Source organism: Columba livia, chromosome 3 (assembly GCF_036013475.1).
Source record: "Columba livia isolate bColLiv1 breed racing homer chromosome 3, bColLiv1.pat.W.v2, whole genome shotgun sequence".
Lineage (NCBI taxonomy): Eukaryota > Metazoa > Chordata > Aves > Columbiformes > Columbidae > Columba > Columba livia.
In genome coordinates, this window is record NC_088604.1 from 91,719,364 (window position 1) to 91,734,111 (window position 14,748).

Consider the following 14,748-nt stretch of genomic DNA (forward strand, 5'->3'; position numbering starts at 1 on the left):
TGTCATGTACAATAACTAAATATTTGTAAAAGCATGTATTTACAGTATAGACTTCCACTCATTAAAACCACAGCTTTTTGCTCCCAAACAAATATAAAAAGAAAACAATATGGTAGTTTATACCCCTTTTATTAAGACAGAGCCGCCTAATTACTTAATACACTGGCTGGGTAGCCATAAATCACATCATTTTCTTACTATATTAAGATGCAAGACAGTTTGGCAACCAGATAACAAAGACAAATCAGGCAGGGGCTGGAGAAACATTGAAGCTGCAGCAGGTTAAAAGCCATCTAAAGCCAAGGAGACCCAAGCCAGCGCAGTTACACAAGGCGCCGGTCTCGGCTCCCTTGCCAGCCAACTCCTCGAGTGCCCGGCGGGCCTGCCAGCGCCCCTCAACTGGAATGTCGGGAAAAGGTCCAGGGACAGTCTGGGTGCTGCTTTCTTGGACACCTCCCAAAGAGCACAGCACCAAATCTACAGCTTGTTGTGGTTTGTTTTTTCTTTTGTGCAGGGATCGCATAGTTTTTCATAAGAATGAAGGCTTCTGGTAAGAAAGTTTATAGTGCAATCTGAATTAATTTGTGCCCACAGTGTCATTATTCATTTTCCCCAAACAGTTTAAATATAATCGTGTAGGAATCTGCTATCTCTGTAAAGACATTACAAGGTAGTGCTTATACAGTTGATGACTACATAGATTCAATTTTAACAGAGATATCTCTTCATGCTTTTATAGAACTACAAGTATGAAAGCAAGAAGTGACAAAGCAGCCAAGTACTTCTGTATCTCCCAAAAGCTATTAAAATTCTCAGGGCTCTAAAAAGTTAATTTACCTTATCACACAGGAGGCACACAGCATGTTCAATTTTACAGCTGCTCAGAGAAGAATAAAACCTAATTCTGCTTCCTCTTCGCCAACGTGCCACCAAGTTACAACTCCTGCGGAGAAATCAGAGAGGTTGCTTTGCTCCAGACAAGCAAGTTGTGATATATTTCTGCTTGTCAGTGCAGCTGTGTGCTTAACAAGGAAACTTGCCACATTTGCTACATCACACATACACATAGTTTTGTTTGGTTGGTTTTTTTTTCTACTGAAGACAGGAAAAAAAAAAGGGTCAAGCACCAGGAGCTTCAGCTCATAAATAGATTGTGTTGGCCCTAAGAAACCAAGCTGATAACAGCTGTAGCTTTAATGCAAATTTACAAAGTGAACATTTATTCAGCTTAGAAAGCATATACACCACAGTTACCTTGATAACAATAGAATTGAAGACGGTTATCAGGTTAACACCCTATTGATACACAATTTTTGTAAATGGAATATTTTATTTAAAAATGGCAATGCTTCATTGAAATAACAGATTTAAGATTTGCTTCTTGAAACAGCCACTACTAAATCAGTATGGCAACATGCAAGCGAAGTAAAAGCATCAGATTTCTTTTCAGTCTTTAAATGATTGTAAGGTTAAAGTCATTAACAGGTGGGTTTTTTCTTTTAAAGAGCCTACATTTAAGACACAGTGAGAAGAGGAAAACTTCTTAAAAAGCATATTGGATATATCCTTACCTCACTGCAAGACATTTACTGTATACATAGTGCAGTGAAAATACCAAACCTTTTTCTTTCAAAGCCCTCATCAGTAACATTTTTAATTAAAAATACATTTTGAAAAAGCTTAAAATTCGGACTTTAAGTCAAGTGCATTTGGTAGACGCAACCCATGGTCAAGCTAAATGATTCTTTATACATCAATATTGTAAAAAGGGAGAGCAATAAGCAGTGTCACACCATGCTAAGAGTTAACACTTTAGAAGTCAACTGATTTGATTTCTGTCTATTGTAAGATTTTTTTTTAAAGCAATTCTGAACAAAAGAAAATCTCCTTCAGTAACAGTCCAGGACACAACTGTTTAGGCGAGCGCAGCAATAGCAGGAAAACACATACCAATCAGCTGGCTATAATATGTAAATACAGCTGAAGATACAAATAAAATAGTCCTTTTATTTGCAATGCATGCCATGCACAGACAGAAAGTTAGAGAATGTTTAGAATTGCAATATATTAACGCTCCACCATATTGGTGTACTTCAGGTAGCTTCAAAACAGGCCATTAATGCACACATGCTTGGAGGCATCTTATTAACATGTATATATAAATACACACACACATATGGGCTACGTAGACTCTTGCAGAAGAGGGTTTGGCACATACATGATCATTTCACAACAGCACTTTTGGAAAAAGTGGACTCAATAAGCACTTCCATAACTTTAAGCATGAATGGGTTTAAAATGAGACAAATATTGTTCTTTTAGAAAGAATCACAGAAGATTCAGTTCATGTTTTTCCATTCAATATTGCATTTCAAGGTAGGTTTGGGAAAAAAACAAAGAAAAAAAGAGAAAGAACCACGGTCCCTGCAAATTCATCTCTCTGGTACTCAGCAACTCCCACCTTGACAGTTTCAGTCTTACATGCAACTTTGCAGCAGAGACAAGCTTTAAAGCATTCTGCAAGTATTTTGGCTTGCACAGAGAAACTAAAGCAAACTGGTTTTGTAGCACAGAAATTCAGAATCTTTGCTTGTTTCTAAATAGTGCAGAGCCTTAGAGTCAAATATGGACTTAAGGATGTGGGTAACTGCCAAGATGACGTTGAGCAAAGGCCTGAATTCATCTTATCAAACACTGTGGATACACAGACCTTTCTGAGATTGTCCGCTTCCAATTCAAAGACTCTTGTTTTGTAAGCAAGAAGTTTTCAAATACATATGAAGTTTGAAGTACATAAATGCAAACCATGGCTCTGTAACTTATTTTCTTAAGAGAAGTCTCATTCTGACACGCAAATTATGTGGATACGTGTCTCCATGTCCTTAAGAGTATTTTCAGAAGAATTATGTCTTTAAAACTGGTAAAAAACCCCAGCCCATAGACACTTATACAGCCAAAACGTATTATAGATAGTTTACTTCATTTCCATGCGGACATAGATTTCTAAAAGTTTTGGATTTAATGCCCTAATGTTTTTAATTGTAATTCTGTTCTATGACGACCCAGTTAAGAGTAAAAAACCTCCATCCACTATCTCTCACTTAATTAGTGACACTGTTCTACTTACACAGTGATTTTTCCAATGTTAGAAAAAATCTGATGGAAATTAAAGTTTGTAGTTTCCATATATCTTTGTAAAGCAGAACTGTTGCTTTCTATTGTGTATTTACGCACAACAAAGCCACAAAGTTGTGCTAAATATTCAAAGATTTTGATTCTCACATAGCACCACCACCCTGTTCTTTTCAAATAGGGTCAAAGATCTATTGTAAGATTTTTTTTTTGCAAAATAATCCCACCGCATAAGCCCTTTCTATAGCCCTTTCTGCAGGAATGAGAATCACCTCGAAAGAACACTTTACAAGATTGAGGCTCAATGCTTATCTGTCATGCAACCAACTTAGATTGGAATTATATCAGCATACCTGATAACTTTGAATCCTGTCGTTAAAAACATAAATCAGTGTCTTGTGCAAATCTTTTGAAGACACATATAAGACTTTTCCAACAAAATCAGAATGTTAAAGCACACTCCTCAAACAGAAGCAAGGAATCAACTACTCACAGTGTTAACATGCCAACGTTTTAGTGCCTTTAGAACTGAAAATAAATGTATTAAGAAGCACTTCAACTTGAGTAGTCAGTGCTCAAGTTTACTATAATTTAAAAAGTGATTATGTTTAGCATAACCACACTAGCAAGTTAGTCTGTATATTTCAGTGAAGCAAAGCTTGAAAAAAGTCATAGAGAAATAGATAATCCTTTTTTGTGTGTTTTAAGGGAGCAATAAATCTTCCCCATAAAGACAATTTACACAAATGCAAGAGCAAACTTTCTGAGATCAGGGTTTGGGGTTTTTATTTTTTTTCCAAAGATTCCACCACATGATAAAAAATTAAATGAATGTGTATTCCTGACCACATTGATAATGTCACAGCTAGAATCTCATCAGTTAGTTTATGACAAGCAACTGCAATGGGTGTAAACAAAAAATAGGTCCCTACCTTGGGACAAAGCTTGGCTGTAAGTTGACTCTATGATACTAATATTGAAAGCAAGATTTAAAGTAAACGCATCTGGAATTCAGATCCAATTGAGGGAACAGTGAGAACGACACAGTGAAGGTACACTTAGGTGCAATTTCATGCTGGTGACTATTTTTTTTTCCTCTTTTTATGCTTAGAGCAGATTTTAACCCAGGAGTTGCATATCCAATGACATATACAATTCAAAACTTAGGTGACCATTAGCACATTTGTACACATACTTACATAAACTTAGTATTTACATATTCTGAACAAAGTTCCATTTTAACAGTTGAAGTCTTATAACACATGAAAGAAGATAAGTTACTACAAAGACTGCATAACAGGATCACAAATTTTCCACAAGCATATAAACACATGTTTTAAAGTGCTTTCTGGGTGCTTCAGATTAACTCCTTGCAGTACGAGCTTCCCTGTAGTGCTGTTCCAGTCATTACAAAATTATTAAAATCATTCCCTTCAGGTGCACTGCGAGTTCAAGAAAAACTATGACACCACTGATGGAAAAGTTTTAAGCTCTATCAACATAAACATATACATTACTTAAGTTCAGATGAAATTGTCAAACACTTTGGTTTATCATAGCTTGGGATAAATATTTGATAGAACAGAAACTGCACCTCTCCGCTCTACGTTTCTTCCACTAAAAAAGTAACCCAACATAATCTGACAGTATTCTTTGGTAAAACAGGACATTTGGCCAGTTTGCATGTACATCTATTTATTAAAATAGTCTAAAAGTGAACAAATGCCACTGCTGTACTGTCAACTTACAGGAATCACCATTCCTTACTCAGTGGGGAGTATCAAAACATTAAGCTTAGCAGCTGGCTATATAACAAGCTGAAACACCTTCAGCAACCATTACAGGGGATCAATAAAGTTTTAGAGTATTTTCTGCTTAAAAGTTGTCCTTAATGTTACAAAAACTGTAAAATGCTCTATGCCTGCAGACAAGTCCATTACTTTGCAGTGACTACAGAAACATTACTCAATGGTGCACATACCGTTAGGGTCTTGATAAGCATGTAACAAAAACCAGGAATATGGTGTGCTGACCAACCAATACTCAGCTGCGCAGTATTTGTGCATTACCTATGCTAAGTACTAAGAAAAGCCTATTAAAAAATTCAGTTAACTGCTACAAGTTACGGGAATATATAAAAACAGAGCAGATATACAAGTATAACACTGAACATACTGTACTTTATTAGCACAAAAAGCCAGAACAAGGCACAGCAAGCAGAAAAATACATCAATTGAAGGGTTAGTGTAGCATACAAGAATAACGTTTATTGTACTTGCAGCCAAAATGTTCCCTACCTCGCACAGGTCACTGCCATAGAGAAGTAAGTAATAACATACTGTAGCAGCTGGTAAAGAAACTAGGGAGCACTCATAATTGGTACAAAACATTAAACAGGGGTCAGGGCATTCCAACAAAATTTAGTGCAAAAATGCCTAAGACAGAACTATTTTAAGTTCCATCTCCGATTCAATAAGCAAACAGAACTTAGAATCTTGTTTCTAAGTAATCTGTTGAAACTATTATCAGTGCATATTACTTTAAAACATTTTTAAAAGCGCAAATGGAAAGATATTTACAAATAATGTCTAACAGTACCTTTGAAACCTGACATTTATTTCAGATATGCCAGATTTTGTATTCTGATTATAATTAAACCACTTGTAATTTTATCCATAAAAATATCAGAGGACTTTAAATAATTAAAATAATGAAACTTTTTTGTTTCACTGTTACTTTCCATTGTAAGTTACTAGCAGTCAGGCCACCAAATCCTGGGTTAGGAGAAAAGCAACCTTTTGTTTCATGGCAATAGTCTAATCCTGCACCCTGCCACTGAAATCCCTAATTCATTGTCCAAGACAGTATTACTTTTGCTAACAATGCCACTTAAATCTGCAGGTGTTTAAAATAGAATTACAGTACTGAGCAGGTATATTCAAGTCTTAATGATTAGGAAACATTATACACTGAGAAAAGCACAATTCATCTGTTAACATCAAAACACCATTAACTCTTAATGGACTGCACTTCTAATGAACTTCTCTTCATTAAAAGAAAATAGCCTTCTTCACTAGTATTTGGAAACTCATTTGTGAGCTAAATCAGTAATTTGATTAGTGGAAAGTTTTCAAGAAGATAATTAAAAAAAATACTTCAAATATCAGCAAAAAGGCTCCTCTAATAAAGCCTTTCTTTATTAGCATTTCACGAATGCCCCATGGAAAATGCCTCATAGTTTCTTCATCCAATTACTACAGCTATAAAAGGGAAACAAAATATTTAGAAATTAGCAAAAATATTTTCATTAGGCCTTAATGAAAAACGTGCAGAATTGTGTCTGCTTAATGTTTCCGAGAGGCATCACAACTTAGTTTGATTTACAGCAGGCAGCATCTGACAGGATACTAACACTCAGCTTAAATAGGATATTGCAGAAAAGCCAGACATCGGTGGTGCGCTCGCTGCAGTTAAACTGTAACACACACACACACAAAAGCATATTCTATAAGCTTATTCTGATTTGCGTTTACTTTGTTTTTATAGGTTCCCGCTCCAGCCATCGCACCCTGACTTTTTGTTTATAGTGATACTCCTTTAGAAAGTCTTGCAACATTGAGGGTAGAGGAAGGTCATCGATTCCATCATACGTAGTGCACCTGCAGATGACTGCCCGGCAGATATACTGCAGGCTGAAGGGGAAAGTCCTGTTCAGAGACACAGTCAGCAATGGTTCAAAGAACATGCAAGAGCTGGGGTCTTTGTAGTGTTCCAGAAGCCCCGTGACAGTGGAGGAGTGAAACACACAGGGATCGTGGGCATCGAAACTGAAGTTGTGATTCCACTGCTCAATGCGTGCGTGTAGCGAGCGGTTGTAACGACGGAAGCTCACAGAGAAGAGGTAGTCCTCCTGCGCAGAATCCCTGAGCAAAAAAGTGCCTTCGGGTTTACCCTCCAGAAGCGCCTCGGCTTCGTAGCGGTCCATCACCCCCCAGTAACAGGGGTTACCTGTGATCTGGAGCAAGTCTGGCACCAGGCAGTGGATGTAATCGATCTGAGTGTGCACTTTCCAAGCCCCCTGCCTGCCGATATGGCCGTGGCTCTCTCCAGACATCTGACGTTGCTTCTGCCTGCGCGACTGCAGACAAAGCGTCGTCGTGTCCTCTTCAGAGTCACAGTTTCCTGGAGGTGTGAGGTTTTTGTCCCCGGTCAGCTCAGTCATACCAGGGGCTAACTTTGGTCCCAGTTTATACAATGGATTAACCTGTGCTGTAGCTTCAAAAGTATGTATTTGGGCATTGGGAGGGGGATCAACCCCTTCTTCAATACTAAGTCTGCGTCTCTCTCTAAGCCTGTCCTCTTCATCTTCTGTGGAAACCAAGGAAGGATCAAATGTGTCAAAAAAAGTTGAATGAGGACTCACAGGTGCCGTGTGCTGTTTAATCAGATGCCACTTCTGAGCCAGATCTGAGCCTGCAGGAAAAGGGCATTTCTCAAGCATTAGTTCAGAGAGATGGATCTTTCTTTTGTTAGAAAACAGAGGTTTGGACTGTTTGTTGTAAGTTCTCATAGGAAAACACAGCCCGACAGTATCTTGTAGACGCTGTCGCAGAGAACGGCTACCTACCGTCCTGTTAGATACTGTATCCATATCATGGACAGAGCTCACCCCGTACCTTCTCTCCCTCCTCTGCAAACCACTTCTCGTTCTACCAAATCTTTTTTCAGTATCCAAGGAGCTCTGGGTTTTGGTAGAGCAGGAATGCTTCTTCTTCCCACCCCACGGAGCATGCCGAGAATAAGAGTCCCTTCGAGCAAGCCTAGCTCCCGCCGCCACACACGAGTCATTCTCTTTCTCAATGCTGATTTCAACAATTTGAGGAATCTCTGTGACACAGTTTTGGTTCCGTCTTGCCGAATTCTTTGAAGGACTTAAACCTAATTGCAAAGCAATGTTTTCTCTCAAAGGGCTGGTGGGTTGTTGCTGAGCCAAATCAGTTACCTGAACAGCTTTCTCTTTAGCAGATGAGCAACTACTGGAGTTCACAAGTACGTTTTCATTTTGGCTTCCACCCTCGTGACTGAAGAGATTCTGGCACCTGTATTTGAAATTGTTCCACATCTTTCCCACTTTATCCATGGATTATGTTATCTAAATTCAAGAGGAAAAGAAATATTAAATATAGTTTTAAAAAAAATAAGGATACATCTTCAGTTATCAAGTTACAGACACAAGAACACTTTCTTAATTGAACACACTACTTTTGAAAAAGTACCTTAGCATTTGTTTGTACAGTTATGTGCAAGTGACACACATCACGCTATTTTGATATTTAGAAAAATCACCATGAAGTGACTATGTGGGAAACTGCAAGCAAACACTATCTACAAGCAGGCCATCCCATTCTTCTATAGCATCATTAAAAATGTAGGTAGGACTGCATAGTTGTTCTTAATGGAGAGGAAATTAGCAGTTCCAAATTCTTCATTTTAGGAAGAATTTGGAAGCCGTATGTAAGGTATGACTCCCTGATAAACTTCCAATAAGAAGAAGTAAAACATATCCTGAAAAAGAACTATTCAAGTAACTCCAAACTATGAGACCTGTCAGTGAAATCTAACAAACGCACTGTGAATGTCCAGATACACCATCTAAAAGCAAAAGCTCCAGTCATAGGCCAGGCAAATTCCAAGCTATAACTGGCAAGATTAAAAAATATAGCACAACAATAGAAATTTAGGGGGCAATTCTTAGGTGAGGCAATCATCAGAAGACAAGGAAAGACAGTGAGATATCAGCAGAACTTTAGAATTATAAAATCTCCTATATATTAATGAAAGCCACATATACAAAACATCTTAAAAAACCCTGTGTCTGGTTTTATTACTTAAGATACAAAAGAATAAAAGAGCCCAAGGAGATTTTCTATCTTTAGTAAAAGCACTTTAAAAGAAAGCAGCTCTGCAATAGAAACATGATGGCAGTGGATCATGAACCCACAGTGAAAAGATAAAAGCATTAGTTGCATGTATTCTGCAACTGCTTCCTTAGAAACAGAGTTCGATAATTGGAGCAAGACTGCCAAAAACACAGGACTGCCCTAGGACAAAGAGAAACAGGCTAATTCCACACTAAAAAAAGTCAGGCAGTGCCAAGCTAAATTAGATCTAATTAAGTTCTGAGAGAAGTGCTAAACTGAAAGGACTAAAAGATGCCATCTTATCTAATTTAACTCTTAATGGAAGCTGCTCTGTTCTTTGGAAACATAATATTTTGAAGCAACTCCTCTGCTGCAGTTCTTTTCTGTTCACAGCTAGAAAGGAATCTGAAGTAGTAATTGAATGCACTGGGTCTCACGAAATAATGTAGATGATAAACAAGTAAGCAATACTCTAGTGAGTCAGTCAAGAAGTCCCTTAAGACAGAAGCACAGCTGCAAGCCCACGACTTTACAGCAGAATACACTGAGATTGGGGAAAGGCCAGAGGAGAGCTTAAGTGAGAATCACGAAAGGATAATGAACAGGAAACACCTAACTGTTATTGGAAAGCTTTTACTCCTTTTGCTTTCTGTTCCTACCCACCCCACCTCCGCAGATACCTCAGCAAAACCAGCATCTACATCCAACTGCATCAAATAAGACCTCAAGAATTTAGTGTGGATGGGGAAGGGGGAGGCAAAACAGACCTTAACAGTCTCTGGAGATTATTGGCACAAGTCACCTAGAACTCCGTGCTAATGACACCTGAACAACACCCGAGTAGTTATTGAGGGAGCCACTTGAGAAAAACTTGCAGAGAAGTGTTATACATAGAAGATGCTACAGAGTTCTGCGCATACATAAAAAGTTAAAGTGTGTAAGCAAATGAGCAAGGAATGTCTTCCTGGTTAAAAAAAAAATATATATATATATATATACACACATAAACACACACACATCTCTCACTAAATTTCTTTTTTTCTGGAGTTGTCTGGACCAAGCTGAAGGACTGTGAGCGTTCTAAGAGCAGCAGAACTAATTAAGTCAGGTTATGTACAGATCGGTAGGAACCATATACAACCATGTATCATCCCATCGCAATAATCATAGCTGTTTGCAGTGTCTCAGAATACCCACGCTGACCGGGAGGCAGTATACATTTGCTGCCTGCCAGCCTGTCATCACTGTATCTGTACATAAAAGGCTGACTTCTAGCCACTTTTCTGCCAAGCTGTACATTTCTTTCTCTTTCTAGTCAGAGACATTTAAAATTTTGGGAAAGGGAAAAGGATGAGAGAGTATGTAGCCTCCGTTCTCTTGGGAAATCAGGCTAGAAACAGCACATCTTTCTGACCATGAACTCGAACTACTTTTCTCACCAGTCATACACTATTCAGCGGTGTCTTTTATTCTAAAATTGCTCATTTTTGCTCTTCCTTTGCACTACTAGTCTAGAATGTCTTTGGATTGTTAGATGGGTGGGAAGTTATCTATGCTTGCCTGAAACTCTTCAAAAACAAAGAAAAAAACTCAAACGTTTTGCCCCACCAACCCCCACCACACTGGCTCGACATACTGTACTTTCCAAAAGTTAAATTTACAAGGTTAACTACTTTTTGTCATACTTAAAGAATATAGATACCCTTCTTATCCAGAAAAGTGTATGAATCACTGTATCTTGTCTGGAGAATATACATCAAAATGAACTTGCTACATTCCTTCTTTGAGTTGTGGGCAACATGATTACTACAGAGAGAAAAACAGTATTTGTTAGTTGTTAGAAAATCTTTTGGTTTAGGTATTTACAATTAGCCTCTGATGTAATTAGTAAAATATTCCTTTGATATCTTAAATGTGTGCATGGAACTGCATGCTCACTATATACTTTTTTTAAAAAAATACAAAACCTTTATGGAATTTCAGGGGAGGACCCTCAAATGAAGCTCTTGAGAGCCAAGAGCGAAGCCACCGCATCTGGATCACTGCAGTGCCAGGCACAATGGGCATACTCAGGCCTGCTCAAATTTGGTCTCCCCACATTTTGGTTTCAAGTCCAAAGCAGTGGTTCCCAAGCTGCGGTTGGCAGTGCTGTCAGATCACCTCACACTGCCTCTCCTCCTTGTTTCCAGCTGCTACATCACATCAAAAGGCAGCTAAAAATACACACTTTTCTAATATTACTTTTCCAGGTAAGCAACTGCTGTACTTGCCACAAGGACGTTATATGATTGTGAAGCAAGAGGAATATGAACCATGATTCTAAAAATGGGAAAGTGGAATACAAGACAAGCTCTTTATTAAAAGAGTAAGTCAGCACTTCCCTAGAATAATAATCATTGTTTTTCAGAGATCCAAGAGGAGTCGAGGGATTTAGTATACTCACACTAATGTCAGAAATCTAGTAACTGGACAGAGGAGAATAATTTGCTGTTCCGCACTAGAACCAAGCCCAGGACAGAAGAGTAAACAAAAAAACATCGAGAACTTATGTTAAAACTTCACGTGCAGAAGAGGAAGAAAAATATTCAAATATGATGCATATTTACTGAAATAAAAACTGTGGAGTTAAGCAATCACTACATGAATATTAAAAGTTAATATTTCTAGGCACAAACTCCAGAGTAATGTCAAAAAGGTACTAAACATTATTAGTTCCCATTCAGCTCTGGAAGCACGGAAATTGCTGAAATGCTTTTAATGTTAGGCCATACTATTACTATTCAAAGATTCCATAAAAGTAATCTTTAGAGAGAGCAACAGTTACAAGTACTAAATCTTAGTACAAAGATTAAAGCAGAAGTAGAGTTCTTTTGCAATATTAACATTTACAACCATTTTTTTTTCCCCCCCATTATGCTCCTTGCAAGTCTACAAACACAAGACAGTAAAACCTACAGCAATTAGTTCAGAGCAAGGCCTTAACAGAGCAAATGAATGGTAAGGCTGGTAGAATAGCTGCTAGAATAAGGTCTACACAGTTTTCAAAAAAGCCTTACTTAAAACATTAGGTCACGCAGGCCTCTGAAGACACACCTGCATTCCAAATAAAACTAGTAATGTTGTTTTACTGGGCACAAATGGCAAAGGGGGTTGCATACTAACCACTCTAACTCATTAAAAAAATCTAAAAAGGATATGGAATCTTATATTGAAATTTCATGCTTAATGGTACTTAAATATATATACTTCATTATTACTTCTCAGTTCTGCTCGGAAACATGAACAGTCAAGGTACCACCTGTCACATCACCTTTGCTAGACAGTGGACTCAGGATGGGGTGGGTGTTTTGGGAACCATGCTTCACAAAGGGAAAACAGTTCCTTGAATTTGGGTGACCCTCTCAGTTAAATCTCTCAACTTTTTGTTAGAATAAAACTTGAGTCATTGGTCAAGTGTTTAGTATTCAATCTAGTGATTTTAAATTAGTTTCATCAGTATGCAACAGATGTGTGGTTTCACAGACTTCTTGTGGCAGTGCTAAGGTTGACAAAATACAAATAACTTCTGAACAGGCCCTAAAGCCATCCCGGCTTCAGGAAGGAGCGCTGCCAGCGGTTATTTTAGCCTAAACAGGAAATAAATTCAGTTCCACCAAAATCCACAAAGTAAATTCATCAATTTGTAGCTTTTACAAGAAGAACAAAAGTTCTACTAATGTTCCTAAAACAACCTCTTTTCAACTAGAAATAACTTCTATCTACTTTAAATTGGCGTAAGTTATCTTAAGAAAATAACAGGTAGTTAGCACTCTACAGGGATTATAGAAGCAACAAATAGTAGTATCAACGCTATATTCCCATTTGCAGTAATTTAGAGACATTCAAAGCCATGAAGTTTGCATGAGAGGAGTCTTCGTGTATTCTGAGTGTACAAATGACGAAACTACAATGAGAGCTAGGAAAACCATTTATGTAATATGATTTAAATAAAGACAATAGTTACAACCTGTTAGTAATCCTGAAATACCTCATATTACTAGATTGCTATGAAAACTCAGCCCGGTCTCTCCAGAAGTATCACAAGGTCTAGCCAGAACTTTCCACCTGTGACTTCCTAAGAGGAACATTCACAGCCAAGGTTGTGCTCTGTCCTGAAGATAACACACTTGTTTCACAGTGTCAGTACAATAAATTACATTCAAAATATTAAGCCCTAAAAGTGTACCATCTTCACAAAAGCTGAAAATGCATAATGTATGACACCTTATGAAACAGGTATAGCGTGCTTATTTCAAAAACAAGAATCTACAAGACTCTTTGTTTTGATATTTTGATATGATGATAATTTGCTAAGATAACAAGGACAAACATTGAGAGAAAACAAAACCAGGCAATTCTTACATATAAACAAAAAACCCAAATCACACCCCAAAACACTACACACACGCACAACCCCACACACACCACAGAACAAAACACAGTCCTGCAACGGGAGGGAAAAGAGAGGAGGGATAAAAATCACAATCTGTCTGTTCCTTCCACTCTGTTTAGGTCAACGCTAGCACGAGCACACCCAGGCAAGTGGGCAAACACATTTTGTGACACTGGTGCACATCACCTTGGACCGTGGAGGCAGAAGTATAATGGAGAGAGACTACACTTCTATGTGGATTGTTTCTTAAAATTATTCACTTCACAGTGACGAGAGACCTCATTATTGAAGACATTTGTTTCCATTAGGGTACGCCTGCTGAAGAGGTTAATGTCCTAGTTGCGCATTGCCAAATGCCTGCTATAGGCTGTGGCTCCCAGGGAAGCACTAACCAAGCTGCTCACATAAGCACTCCTCAACCTTATTCAGTCAAAATGAATAAGGTTGGCAAACACCTACCCTTTAAAGTAACACACTTGAGGTAGGAAGAAAGGGCGATACGAAGGATTACAAAGCAGTTTCCTCTCTTCCAATATACGTTCCAGAAATAACAAATTACTACTGTAATGCTAGAGACAATATTTCTTAAAAAACAAGGAATATGTTGGCTTAAGTGGAACCATGAATTCTTCTACACACACACACACAAAGATGTGCTCGCTGCAGACAGCTCGAAGAACTGATTTGAAGGGCTGGAAGGAAGAGGTGGCTGTTATTTTTTTTAACTAGACAAGGTAAAGGGGTCAAGTGTCTCAAGTGTTCGTGAAAGCCTTATTAAAGCAAAGTACCAGCAGCTTTTCCTAGCAGGCTATGATAATTTGGAAGTGCAGCTGCATACAGAGAACAATCTGGAGGCCTAAATCCCAAAAATGAAAGCCTCAAACCTGTTAAGAAGAGCTAAAGGATACAGAGCTCTAATTGCAGCAACACAAGCTTGGCCTCAGTCAGCACTGCAACCAAGAGAAATGTCATCAGCATCTTCCTGACCACCTGTGCTGGTGCAGGATGTGGTCTGCACACCGTATGGCTGCTCAGTCAACCAGCTCAAGGAACTGACCCATACCGAAATGAATTCTCAGAAAAAGTCACAATCATTACTCCATCTGGTTTACAGCTTCTGTATAAACATTCATGTTAACCCAAGGGAGGAGCGGATGAGGAGGGAGGAAGCAGCAGCCAGGGTAGACTGCTTCCTTCCACAGCATTACTGATTTGTTCTGCTCACAATATCAACACCTTAGACAGATACTTTGAAGAGAAATC

The 14,748-nt window shown here is 38.3% G+C and overlaps 2 protein-coding genes across 4 annotated transcripts in view; both read right to left on the minus strand.

Moving 5' to 3' along the window:
• Window positions 1-14,748, minus strand: part of LOC110360920 (uncharacterized) — a 145,524-nt gene that overhangs the window by 109,818 nt on the left and 20,958 nt on the right. The window lies entirely within an intron of this gene.
• Window positions 113-14,748, minus strand: part of SOCS5 (suppressor of cytokine signaling 5) — a 36,395-nt gene continuing 21,759 nt past the window's right edge. For 2 of the 3 annotated variants that reach the window (XM_065059771.1, XM_065059773.1), the window contains exon 2: window positions 113-8,284. In XM_065059771.1, the coding sequence (XP_064915843.1) occupies window positions 6,662-8,272 (1,611 nt within the window). In that variant the 5' untranslated portion in view covers window positions 8,273-8,284 and the 3' untranslated portion in view covers window positions 113-6,661. Of the gene's footprint in view, window positions 8,285-10,755; window positions 10,860-14,748 lie in introns of those variants that run through there. The other variant, XM_065059772.1, reaches the window with a different exon arrangement.